This window comes from Oncorhynchus masou, chromosome 13 (genome assembly GCF_036934945.1).
Source record: "Oncorhynchus masou masou isolate Uvic2021 chromosome 13, UVic_Omas_1.1, whole genome shotgun sequence".
Lineage (NCBI taxonomy): Eukaryota > Metazoa > Chordata > Actinopteri > Salmoniformes > Salmonidae > Oncorhynchus > Oncorhynchus masou.
Window position 1 is genome coordinate 39,443,826 of NC_088224.1, and position 13,980 is coordinate 39,457,805.

At 43.0% G+C, this 13,980-nt stretch overlaps 1 protein-coding gene across 1 annotated transcript; it reads right to left on the reverse strand.

The window, feature by feature from the left end:
* Nucleotides 1-1,082: 1,082 nt before the first annotated feature.
* On the reverse strand, nt 1,083-12,890 carry LOC135552304 (proteasome subunit beta type-2-like). The gene is made up of 6 exons (XM_064983848.1): nt 12,692-12,890; nt 11,844-11,966; nt 11,570-11,640; nt 2,214-2,376; nt 1,892-1,941; nt 1,083-1,276 (listed from the first exon to the last, which is right to left on the reverse strand). Exons 1-6 carry the CDS (start codon nt 12,780-12,782, stop codon nt 1,172-1,174), a joined length of 603 nt encoding a protein of 200 aa, XP_064839920.1. The 5' UTR covers nt 12,783-12,890; the 3' UTR covers nt 1,083-1,171.
* Nucleotides 12,891-13,980: the final 1,090 nt, after the last annotated feature.

The window sequence follows — 13,980 nt, forward strand, 5'->3', positions numbered from 1 at the left end:
CGTGTCAATTCCCCCATCCATCTATCTCCCTGTGACCTGCCCCTCCCTCCCTCTCCCCCCCCCCACTCCTCTCCAATATCTGACACTCAGCAGGGTTGTTCTCCATCTCCCTGTGCCTCCAGGCAAACATATGCTGCTCTTCCCGTCAGATTCCGGTGTGTTTGGGAGAGGAGGGATTGTTTAATGTTTATTAATCACCTGTCTGTGATATAGGAGAGAGGAGTTGGAGACACACTGGCTTGATGTTCACTACTGTGGCCCAGTTTTCCCATCCGGATGTTTAGTTTTTCCTGAATGCAGAGGAAAATTAGGGTGATACTTGTTACAGCTAGATAATCAGTGGTGGGAAAAGTACCCTATTGTCATACTTTAGTAAAAGATACCTTACTAGAAAATTAAAAGTGAAAGTTACCCAGTAAAATACTACTTGAGTAAAAGCATCAAAGTATTTGGTTTTAAATATACTTAAGTTTCAAAAATATAAATAATTGCTTATATTAAGCAAACCAGACAGCAGTTATTTAAATAAATGTTCTCTTGATAATTGTGTGAATTGGACCCTTTTCCTGCATTCAAAATGTAATGAGTACTTTTGGGTGTCAGGGAAAATGTATTGAGTACAACGCACAATATTTTCTTTAGGAATGTAGTTAAGTAAAATTAAAATTTGTCAAAAATATAAATAGTAAAGTACAGACACCCCAAACTACTTTACACCACTGTAGGTAAAGAGTCAATAGGCTATGTATATAGTATATAAACATAATACTTAAAATATACTGTGTAAAGAATACACATGTGTAAAATGTAATTATAATTTATTTGTTACTTAACTACAGCAGAAATAAAGTCATGAAAATACCCACATTTAGTTGAGGTACATTTAGATGAAAGGTCCATCATTATATATTTGTATTTATTATTCATTTCTGGTCATACGGCTTTTCACTTTCTCATGGTCGACAATGCACGTACAAACACAGAGGAGTACACACACACAACAGCGTCAACAAGAGTACACAGCCAGAAGGCTGTTCTCTTTATAGGGGAGCCTGAAGAAAGCACTACGAGGACAAAAAAGATATCTCAACAGTGAGTCACGTTTTATTGGAACATAAAGGGCAAGGTCTACGGTACAAAAATGTGGGCATTAGGGGTAGGCAGTGAGCGGTCACTTGGCGCCCACAGGGATAAGCTTCTCCAGGTCATGGGTGCCGTCCTTGTCAATCAAACGGACGCTGAAGGAGGGCAGGTTGAGGATGAAGCGGTGGTTCAGCTGGAGCACACACAGACAGAGAGACACACACACACAGACAGAGAGAGAGAGAGACAGACAGACAGAGAGACAGACAGAGACAGACAGAGAGAGAGAGAGGGGGGGGGGGGGGTGGAGTTAGGTCATGAGTCATATACCAATGCAAGTGTATAGGAGAAACAAAGCTATATGCATGTTATGGCTGTTATGTTCTGTTCCTTGAACAGTTCTCGCAAAATGTCGTTTTCCTAATATAATGACATCCCTATTTGACAAATTAAAGTCACATGCACCTGACTGCTGATTGTGATTATCCCGTAACATCTCCAAATGTGATGACTTGAAACCAACAAATAGTTTTTATTTGTATTTTTATTTAACTAGGCAAGTCAGTTAAGACAAGTTCTTTATTTACAATGACAGCCTTGCAGGGGAACAGTAGGCTAACTGCCTTGTTCAGGGGCAGAATGACTTTTCTTTTCTACCTTGTCAGCTCGGGGATTCGATCCAGCATCCTTTCGGTTACTGGCCCAACACTCTAACCTCAAGGCTACCCGCCGCCCCATAAAGGTGGTGGTGATGAAGCACAGTGCCGTCATTCAGTTAGCTCTAAACAGGAAAAAGAAACGAGCTCACCTCCTCAATGCACTTTTTCAGCAGGTCCATGGCTTCGTCCCGAGTCAGATCTGAAGCATGAGATTGAGAGAAATATGGTTAGCGTCACGTCCAGATGAAGTTGAACTTAAATACAAGAACTCTTCAATCATTTAATATTAAATCCCGTGAAGAGTGTTGAGAGAGCGAGAGCGAATAGGGGAAACCGACAAGAGGAATGGAGCAGAAGATAGTGGGCGACGGAGGCAGAAAGAGGAGAAAAGGGAGAGATAATGAGGCCAATAAAATAGAGGAACAGTAAAAGATGTGGAGGGAGAGAGAGAGAGAGAGAGAGAGATCCCACCTGGTCTGTAGTAGCGGTCGAGGATAGACAGGGTGAGGTAGGCTCCGTGGCCGTGGGCAGCGAAGGGGGCCTTGGCCAGAGCAGACAGGTGATCCATGTAGTAGAGCCCTGGGCCGTCCGTCTCATCAAACCCAGCCAGCAACAGATTCACATGGTAGGGAGTCTGGTGAGAGAGGAGAGGAGGTGGTATGGGTCAGTGAAGACATGGGGAAACAATTGGGATTGTTACGGCGATACTGTCGCCACATCTTGACATTATGGTGTTATGACAACGTTCTCACCATGGGCATGTGATGAAGGACGACGCACACTAAATGATAAACACACACAATTACAATTCTTTGTCCGCATTCAAACAACAAAGGTCCTGTTTTCTCTTCCTCTGTTATTATCCTCCGAGGTTGGTGTTACGACATCGACCAATAGTCAGTCCCATAGAGACTAAATGATTTAATAATACACCTTCTCTAGCGATCTCTCTCTACGGTCAGCACACTGAACTATCATTGCACAAGCTGGGTGCCAGACACTAGGAAGCGGCAGTGTGATTAAGAGCACAACAGAAGGCAACTAAAAAGATACCCAGTAACAGGTTATTTTCAGATTGTTCAAACGTCGCTGCTATTAATGATCAGCTTTGATTTGGAAGTAAACAAAACGGGAGGTAAAACAACAGCAGCACAAGAGAACAAGGAGGGGTGTGAAACTGTCGCAACCTGGAGGGAGGGGGGGGGGGGTAGATGGGTTGGAGAGGGCTGGGGGGGGGAGGTTGGAGAGGACTGAGGGGGTTAGGTGGGTTGGGAGGGGTGTTGGGGGGGGGGTCGTGGTGTCACTGGCAGTGTGACATCTGCTGGGAAACGGACCCCCGCTGCTGCCCCCCCCCACTCCCGCCTTCACCCTATGCCCTGGAGTAATGCCAGGGCTCATTAAAAACTTCTGAAGTAGTCTCCCTCCTTCCCTCTCCCTTAAAATTACTTTTTACCCTTCTAGCCACTCCATTTCAATGAGCTCTTCTCTGCTTTTGCAATTCTCCCCTTTCACCATCCTCCCTCCTTGTTATAATCCCCCTATCAGGACAAATTGAAGTTACAGAATGCGGTCATGGCGCCGCGCCCTGGATTGACATTTGACAATTGCAGGGTTTCCTGGTTCAAATGAGTTAAACCCACTGACGCTATGAAACGAACGTTACAATTCAGCAGCTAAGCTTTGCATATGAACCCGGTCCGAGAGGGAGAGCGACACAGTGGATGTCCAACGTGACATCCCCTGAGCTGCAGTAACCTGCTGTCATCTGAACACCTGCCCCAAGTATCAACGTTGTGTATGTGCGAGACCCTTTCTTCGGGGGAAAGAAAGGCCGACTTGTCACGGTCCCTGTGGAAAGGGGTTACGTCTCGCCAGGCCATGCCACAACTCATTGGTGTCCCCCGGGAAACACCCCAGTGGCGTCACCCACACTCACCCGAGCAACACCCGTCTTACAGGTTACCACCCACACTCACCCGAGCAACACCCGTCTTACAGGTTACCACCCACACTCACCCGAGCAACACCTGTCTTACAGGTTACCACCCACACTCACCCGAGCAACACCCGTCTTACAGGTTACCACCCACACTCACCCGAACAACACCCGTCTTACAGGTTACCACCCACACTCACCCGAACAACACCCGTCTTACAGGTTACCACCCACACTCACCCGAACAACACCCGTCTTACAGGTTACCACCCACACTCACCCGAGCAACACCCGTCTTACAGGTTACCACCCACACTCACGAGCAACACCCGTCTTACAGGTTACCATCCACACTCACCCAAGCAACACCCGTCTTACAGGTTATACCATCCACACTCACCCGAGCAACACCCGTCTTACAGGTTACTACCCACACTCACCCGAGCAACACCCGTCTTACAGGTTACCACCCACACTCACGAGCAACACCCATCTTACAGGTTACTACCCACACTCACCCGAGCAACACCCGTCTTACAGGTTACCACCCACACTCACCCGAGCAACACCCGTCTTACAGGTTACCACCCACACTCACCCGAGCATCACCCGTCTTACAATTTACCACCCACACTCACCCAAGCAACACCTGTCTTACAGGTTACCACCCACACTCACCCGAGGAACACCTGTCTTACAGGTTACCACCCACACTCACCCGAGCAACACCTGTCTTACAGGTTACCACCCACACTCACCCGAGCAACACCTGTCTTACAGGTTACCACCCACACTCACCCAAGCAACACCTTTCTTACAGGTTACGGCATAAAAAACACAGTGCTGGAGCTGGCATCGAAATAACCCTTCCTCCTCATGACACCTAGGAGGCCACCAGGCAGCAGGCTCGTTAAATCCAGCACCTGAACTCAGGCCAAGTCCCAAACACATATGTCTTCAAAAGAACCTCATCACACACACACCAGAGAGATGGGGTGTCCAACGGTATTAGGCATTCAACTAAAAAGGAGGATGTATGGTTGTGTCTGGTGATGAACGAAGTGAACCATGGTAAATCAACCCCGCTCGCTCTCCCTCTCGTCTTCCACGTGCCAGCGCTTGCTCCCCCCTCTCCTTCCCTCCCCCTCTCTGTGCACCGTGCCCTTCCTCCCACCCTCTTTGCACCGTGCCCCAGGACATGTTCTCTTTATTGGCATTTCCCCTCAATCTGCTGTATTAATTGTTCATCTGTGCTGGAACAGGGGAGTCATGTGCAATATGGCACTAGTAATTATTTGTGCCCGCGCTGTACTTAAAAACAAAAACCCCATATGCAACACTAGCACCAGGCAAACTGTTGCCGTGGCCTTTTTGCTAAATCTTTAAATAAAGCAAGAGGGCTTATTTGTTCTTTGGGATACAACCCAAGAGGCATAGGACTGAGATAATGGTTTATAACAGAGAAAGCCTGTAAAGTCCATCACCGCTCACGTTTTAAACAAGAACAGTGGCTGTACTGTCCATTTTAAGAATAGAGTTTATGAAAAACATAATGCAGTTGACTTCAGGCTGACCTTCTCTCACACCATTCCTGGTAGGTACACAGTGCATCCCCCCCCCCACCCCACCCAATGCCAAGCTCTACCACCACCACTCATCCCCTGATGTTTTCGCACCACAAGAGACATCCTCTTCACTTAACAGCTTCGCGACCCTCCACTCAGGTGGATGAGAGAGAAACATTCAGAAATGTTCCGGAACGTGTGGAAAACGTGTTTATCTAACATATGTGCATGTCCAAATACTCTGGGGTGGGTGTGAATTGGAGAGCACAGCTAAAGGAAGGTGTGGGATGTCGAGGAGAAACTGGTTGGAACCCCTGCGAGAACTGAGAACAGCGTACGGAAATTCAATATACATTAACAAGGATATATGTACCACAGGGTAAAAACAATATGTTTTTACTGCCTTTGGGCAGGCATGAATTTCTGAATATTTTGTAATGTTATCCAATATCTAAAGCACATATTGAACCAGTAGCAGCCCAACTGCAACACCGACTCTCAATTGCACACGCCCTTCTGTGCTGTGTTGACTTCTGGGCCTAGTTCAAAGCCCTTGGGACTGGCCCCCTTTCGAGCCTCCCTCTCCCACTCCCTCTGCTCCCCCCTCCCTGTGTCCCACATTCCCTCCTCAGCCCCACTAATTGTTTTTTGTAATTATTTTCATCCTTCTGCTATTGTGACAGGCAGCGGCTGCACTCCTCCTAACATATTAACCTCGCCGCAACCATCTGAGATTGAGAGGGACGGATACGGGGAGACTTGACTCGGATGTCCTTCCCACACTTTCCTTCTGGCACACACACACGTTGCTTCACAACCAGGAACCAATGCTTCACAACCAGGAACTAATGCTTCACAACCAGGGAGTGGTAGGACAGGCACCCGATGGGTTGCGCTTTGGTTCTGCCGCAGGTGTTGCCTACCCTTGAGACTGGAGTGACACTTAGGCCAACTCACAACATATTGACAACAGTCTCTGGATCAGTCAAAATAAACTCGTTGCCCACATCTCAGACTGATATAGTAGAGGTACACGACGGAGACAAGATGCGTGTAACGTGTGCTACACGAGCGCGTCATGACAGCAGTAGTTTTTATTTTTTAGCCGTTTCGCTGGAAGAGGCAAGCATGCTTGTGCCCAGTTTTCCTCGGAAAACAAACGGGAATGTCTCGCGCTCCGCAAAAGTTAAGTGTCGCAGTTCCATTAGACTGAAATCCGACCTGAATGTGTGACATAGTAGGGACGTCACACATTCAGCCCGCTGCAGAAGCGCCTGGTAAAATTTTGCTTAGGAGCACCCCCCCCCTATCTTTAAAAATGCTTATATAGAAATATAGCTATATGATGTTTGAACAAATAATTCACCATCATCCTAAAATAAGATTATTTTGACATATCTAATTCATGTATATTTATGCTACTTTTCATGAGGACAGTATGTGTTACTACATTACACAAGCTGACGTTTTAATCACATCCAATTGGGGGGGGGAATTACACATCTTTTTTTTACCTAAAGATTGGTCAACACGATGATACAAGATCAAGTGCTTAAAACCAGGGGTTGGTAGCGGTTCAAGGAAAACAACTGAAAACACGAAAAGAAAACGTTTTCAAGGAACAGAAAAGTAACAAAAGTGATTCATGCTGTTCCGGAACAGAACCGTTATTTTCAGAGCATGGAAACCAGTTATTAACTGTATTTTACGTCCCAGGCATTTCTCTTTATAGTCCCACAACAAAACAAAGTGCCTATATGGGTATTTGTATAAACTAGGGTACCAGTGAGCATTTCCTACACTGGACAACTTGCTATAGATAGTCAATTAGTCATTGATAATATCTATAATTGTTTTTCATGGCATTACATTAGCTATAAGGGGGAACATTGCTGCATTTAATCAAATTCATTTAAAACCTGTTAATTTCTCATGGTTGGTGGTCTTGACATTTTTGCCCAAAATCATTTGACATCAAACAATACTTTTCTGTCCTTGCATTTATGGGAGTGTAAATTATAGTTATATCATATATGAAGTATAAAACCATTAAATTATACATTGAACCCTGTAAGAATCCTGGATCTAGCTGTTGGACAGTTTTTTTTTTGTATATAGAGCTCAGAAATACAGTATAACTACATAACATTTCGTGTCTCCTTATGTTACGGGGTGAAAACAGTTTTCATGGGCACACAAAAATCCCCAAAAATGTATGCAATTGGAAAATCAAATGCTTCTAACAGAAAGAGTCAGCTGACCCTGATACTTAAAACCTAAATCAATAATGTCATTAATGTGGTTCTTCAATAATGATGCATAATACTTGCTGGATGCGCATTTGGTGTTGAGCTGTTTAATTAGGGGCTGCAGGTCGCCTAGTGGTTAGAGCGTTGGACTAGTAGCTTGCGAGATCGAATCCCCGAGCTGACAAGATAAAAATCTGTCGTTCTGCCCCTGAACAAGGCAGTTAACCCGCTGTTTCCTGGGCCGTCAATGAAAATAAGAATTTCTTCTTAACTGACTTGCCTAGTTAAATAAAGGTTCAAATAAAATATATAATTTCATTGTGATATTTTCACACGTCTTAATCCTGGAAAGAATTTTCTGAATGACAGTCAAGTGACCAATAGCTGTTTGACTATCACAACAGTCCCAGTGCTGGAATAAAGGTGTTGGCGAGGAATGTCCAGAATATTTATGTCTCCCATTCGTTACGCCGGTGAAGACAGCCTGGATCCACATTGGATCTAATATCCCTAGCATATTGATGTTGATCATCTGTTATCCGCTTGATTTTCACCAGGGTGTCGTCAGATTTAACAGAGAAAGCGTCAAGGTAATGAGTTTGTGTTTTTGTGTGTTGGCGCCTCGATTAGACACGGAGTAAACTGTGCGCAATCATAGACTATTTCGCAACACCCAACGTTATTCCTATTAATTATTATGTATATAAAGATGACAAATTACATAGCCTAGTAGAACATGACAAATACATTTTGGTTTCCATGTTACACCTGCAATTCTAAAAACAATACAAGGGGCTTGAAGTAGCCTAGGCTACTTGAACTTGTTGGAGCTCAGAAATTCATGTACTGGAACAGACATACCTTGAAAATTAGACATTTCCTAAAGTTGGTGCTTGAGAAGTCCTTGTAATTATTGTAGCCAATAGGATCTCCTGCTCCCCTATAATTATTTGCGATTTAATTGTAATATTGTTTTTTGGAGAGAGATGTGGCCATTGGTTTGATACCAGCTGGTTCTATTAAAAAGGTATAGCGCTACTCTGTTGCGGTAAAACTGTGTGTCGTTTTGAGGACGACAACATCAAATGCTGGCTTTAACTTGGCTTCCTATACAAATCCCTCCATTACAAAAGGGAACAAGGTTTTTGGTTGGATGCTCATTAAAAAAACAGCGATGGTGAGATTAATGCTACAGCTATTCGTGGCTTTATGATGTGTGCCTGTGTCGGCCACATAGGCTACAGAAGAATCTCCATGCATGTATCCAATTTATTTAGTCAGGCAATTCCACATTCTCACATAATTTAAAATGTAATAATAATTTTAATATCAATGCATTGACAAGGCCAACAAAATGCATTATTCTTAAAGTGGTAAGGGCCTACTTTTTTAAACACTTTTTTTTTTTTGGGGGGGGGGGGTCTATATTAAGTCTTATGTACAATTATAGAAAAATTACAATTAAGTGCTTGAAGACATCCTTGAATTTGAGTTGCCACTCTCTGTATGAGCCCTGCTTAAAGGATGTATAATCCTAGGCCTATGTTGTTGCATAGGTGGCGTTATGGGCAAATGTGCATATATTTCTCTAAGTACACGTGTGGAACTGGATAAAAGTCTGTTTTATTTATCCTAATGTCACACATTGGCCCCATGATTTATAGAAAAACCCCTATGCAAAGCCTGTGTGTGGAGCTTGTACGTCTATCATGCATGTAAACAACTAGCTTGTCTGAATGATAAGCACTGATTGGTGAAGTAACGCAATGAGCAAAAAGTAAAATACTGTTGATTTCACAGGTTACAAAACCTACGATATAAGTCCGGTACTATTTTTTTGTTGCTGGTCAGAATATTGGAATGAAATAATTTTTTTGGGGGGGAGGGGGGGTTCTGTTCACGACTAAACGATTTTAAAATTATTTTGGTACCAAAAAGTTTAAAACATATCAATATCTTTGGTTTTGGCATACGCACTGGGGATCACAAGACTTCGAATGCAATTCTGATTTTCTTTCTGAAATGACACTGATAATTCGGGGCGTCTCTGTATAAAAGTCGCCGGCCACACACCAATTCCAACAGTCAAACTATCACTTAAATTACAGTCAACTGTTGTCACTGTTGGTATCCTACTGTGGGTCGTGTTTCGTTGAAGATAAGCAAAACATAATAATATCTATTTTCCGCGATGGCAGCCTCCTGAAATCAACATCCACCAGTCCAAAATATAGATAGGAGCCTTACAGGCTGACTACACAGCTTGAGACGCATGAGCGAGCGTTGCAAAATTAATGTAGCAATCTATATTATTCAATTATTGCACCCACACTAATAGGTGGAGTAGAGGACCTTGTGCATTTCAGGTAAAATTACTAAATGTTTATATCCCAGGACAAATTAGCTAGCAACAGCAAGCTAGCTAAATAGGACAAATTAGCTAGCAACTGCAAGCTAACTAGCCAAATTTCCATAAATGTTTAATGCTTTTCAAACTGTCCCCAAATTAATATAATTGGTTCAGACTTTGTTTTTGATATTTCAACCTGCATAGTATCCTGATCGTGTCTGGTGTGGGGGGTACAAAATCAACATGTGCACGGTCAGTTTGGTCAGCATGTTAGTTTTAATAGGACATGCAAACTCATCTCCCCCCTCTAACGCAATTGCTATCAAAGTGATAATAGATTTTTATTTTACCAGGTAAATTGACTGAGGACACATTCTCATTTACATCAACGACCTGGGGAATAGTTACAGGAGAGAGGAGGGGGGATGAATAAGCCAATTGCAAACTGGGGATGATTAGGTGACCATGATAGTATGAGGGCCAAATTTGTAATTTAGGCATGATTGACTAAACAGTGGTGTTTATCTTTCTGTTTTGGCGACCGCCATATTAAAATGCAACATTCCAAAATGTAGCCATCTGTGTTATGTATGTTTTCCTCTAACCAATGATGTAAATATATTCGGTTTCCATGTGTTTTTGCTTTGTGGAAATTTCAACACGCAACATGTAAAGTCTCATGATCTACGATAAAAGATCCCAGAAATGTTCCATATGCACAAAAGGCCTATTTCGCTCAAATTGTGTGCACAAATTTGTTTACATCCCTGTTAGTGAGCATTTCTCCTTTGTCAAGATAATCCATCCACCTGACAGGTGTGGCATATCAAGAAGTGGATTAAACAGCATGATTATTACACAGGTAAATGCCTACTAAAATGTGCAGTTTTGTCACCACACAATGAAACAGCTGTCTGAAGTTGAGGGAGTGTGCAATTGGCATTCTGACTGCAGGAATGTCCCCCAGAGCTTTTGCCGGGGGGGGGGGGGAAGTGAATTTTCATTTATCTGCCACAAGCCCCCTACAACATCATTTTAGAGAATTTGGCAGTACGTCCAACCGGCCTCACAACTGCAGACCAAGTGTAACCACACCAGCCCCGGACCTCCACATCCGGCTTCTTAACCTGCGGGATCGTCTGAGACTAGTCAACCCGATAGCTGATGAAACTGAGGAGTTTCTGTCTGGAATAAAAAACACTTTGTGTGTGTGTGTGTGGGGGATCACTCCGATTGGCTGAGCCTGGCTCCCCAGTGGTTAGATTTCACATAACTGGGCAGGGGTGCAGCCATGTGTGGGCCTGGGAGGGTATAGCACAACCCCTTGGGAGCCAGGCCATGGCTGCGCCCCTGCTCAGTTAGGTGAAATCCATAGATTAGGGCCTAATTCATTCCTTTCAATTGACTGATTTCCTTATATGAACCTAAACTCAGTGAAATCGTTAATTATTGCATGTTGCGTTTATATTTTTGATCAGTATAACTTGAATTTTCAACATTAACTTCCAATGGCATTGTATTTATTCAGGTAAAAACTGCTGCATGTGTCCAACAATGTGCTGTGATTGATTTATGTTGATGACATACCAGAAATCACCAAAATGGGTTTGCTCAGCCAAGACACTGGCTAAGTGGCAATAGCACAGAGCAACTTTGGAGTATCGCAGTATGGTATGCTAGGCTACATTGGAAATAAATAAAAGCATTGGTCCACATTAAATAATTACCCTGCTTCGAAGGTAGTCTGCAAGGTTCTTGCGTGTGAAGTTGGCTGCTGCTGTTGGACTGAGTTCATAACCTGAAAGAGTCCAAATGAAAGGAAAGCCCCATCAGATGTCACCATGGGGTAGCACATAACCGGTGGAAAAACATTCACAGATAAAATGTACAAACAATATTCACAACGAGTATTGAATGCACATATGTCATTAGCGGTGGCAGGGGTAGTACTATGCCATCTTTATTTTGACACCAGAGAAACAAGAAATGGGTGGCACTTACCATTCCTCATTTTGTATAGCTGAATATTCTTCTGAATATACTCTGCAAACTGCACTGTGTCTCCTGCCTCTCCCACACATAGCAACAGAATCTTATCGCTCAGCTTGAACATCTTGTCCTGGTCTGAGGGCGATAGACAAGGTGTAGGTTATTTAATCACATACACACTCCAGTGACATGTTCAACATGACGTATGGAAATAAATCCAAATAATACATTCATGAAGTTAGTTTGATTACAAATAGCTCTACTCGTTCAGACTTTTCTTACTTTGAGGAAAATATTGCAAGTCATTTTGATAATAATCTGGGCCTGCTAGTGTGTGCGCTCCTTGTGTGCGCTGACTTTCACTTTCACAATTGAATGAAGGGAGTTGGCTTAGATGGCTCGCCTTTTTAGGAAGTTAAAGCAAATCTGCTTGGGGTTTGTGGACATGCAAGTTAACAAGTTTACTAGCTCTTCCAACACAATTGTTAGCAAACAAACGTTGGTGATAACTGGAAGCCAAATCAATTCGGTAGCGAGTGTCTGCTTTTCTGATCTCGACTCATTGGCCAGGGAGGAAGCTTCCTAGCTGATTAGCTCACATAGATAGCATCTAAAATAGCTAGCATCTAAAATAACATGTAAACTGGCATGCTTAGCTAACAACAATTATAATTAATGTTTCAGTAACGTTATATGATTCAAAACTGAAATGTGTGAGACAAATATTTAGGCAATTTTGTTGATTTTACAAATGAGTTCATGGCTAACAAAAGCAGGCTAAATAATGTTAGCTAGCTGGCTAATTTAGCGACTAGCTAACTGCAAACGAGCAATGACTAGCCAACTGCAAACGAGCATACCCTGTTTCATCTTAACGATGCTGTGGGCTGCAACATTATCAGCAGCAACTAGGACAAAGTCTTGTCCCTGAATTCCGATCAAATATTCCATACTGTAACTTCCGAGTAACAATTTTGAAGTAAAGTTTTGCCTGAGGAACAACGCAACCTCGTTCGTTTCCTCAGATTACACAGCAAAACTTGAATGAGAGGCGCATAATGTTGACGTCATGAAACATGACGTTTTTCTCCTTCTCATGTGACAATGGGCTGGGGTTTCCACTAGTTACCACAGCTACAAAGTAGGGAATGATTGAAAACAATGAAAACATTAATTTCAGGTCAGGGTTAGGCATAAGACTGGCAGTGTGGTTAGGGTTAGGCTCAAAATAATGTTTTATGAAGATAAATTGTAGGAATGGGCGAGGTTTACAACTTTGTGGCTGTGGTAACTAGTGATGACCCAGGTCTGGGTGCTGCCACTGAAAGTCTACTGCAAATGATTGTGGTACAATCTACTGTATCTCTGGAATATACAGACTACTTCATTGTATTGAATTAAATTGGGATGTTTAACAGCCTAAAGCAAGATCAAAGAACAAAGAACACACAGACTGTTGAACACACAGACAGAAAGAAACACACACACACACACACACATTCTGCATAAAAGCAAAACATTTTTTTTTATAATACATCTTAGATTGTATAATGAATTTGTCTTTTTGTTGAGTGTGATTTCCATTTGCTTTGGTTTTCAAGTGGGATTGCTCGTTCAGTTTGTTCGGTCCAAACCTCCCAACTCTGTAGCCTGCTGAATGTCAGGTTAGAAAATGATCAACACACAGGTTAGAAAGCCATAAACACACAATCTGCAGATGCACTTAAACTGCTTGCAGAAAGTCTTAGCATTACTCATCATTAGTTTTCTGTCTTTTTCTGTCTATCTGGGCTTTGTAAGCCTCCATTTGGAGCTCTCTGAAATGCACCTTGTAACATTAGAAATTGCTATGCAGTTGCTCGAGCTCCGACTGTCAGGCACCCTTTGTAGGCTTGTGTATTTTTAACGAGTTATTCATGTCTACTTGTCACAATGAGTGAAAGTTATAGATGTAGAGATGTGAGGAGTTTTTTTATGCACAAGCTCCACTCAAACTGGGTGCTAGAGTTATTGATTTACAATTCTGATGTGTGTTGGCTTTGTGTGTTGGCAGGCTGACTTTGGAAGCTGGATATTTTATACTCATTTTCATATTTCTCTCTCTCTCCCCTTATTTCACTCTCGGCAGTTGTCGCTGGTTCAGCTTGAC

Excerpts from the sequence above, each read along its gene's own strand:
- LOC135552304 (XM_064983848.1), bottom strand. The coding sequence starts at position 12,782 with ATGGAATATTTGATCGGAATTCAGGGACAAGACTTTGTCCTAGTTGCT. Across the intron at positions 2,377-11,569 it reads CAGACTACCTTCGAAGCAGG|ACTCCCTACCATGTGAATCT; the intron begins GTAATTATTTAA and ends CTCTCTCACCAG. Across the intron at positions 1,277-1,891 it reads TGAAAAAGTGCATTGAGGAG|CTGAACCACCGCTTCATCCT; the intron begins GTGAGCTCGTTT and ends TGTGTGCTCCAG.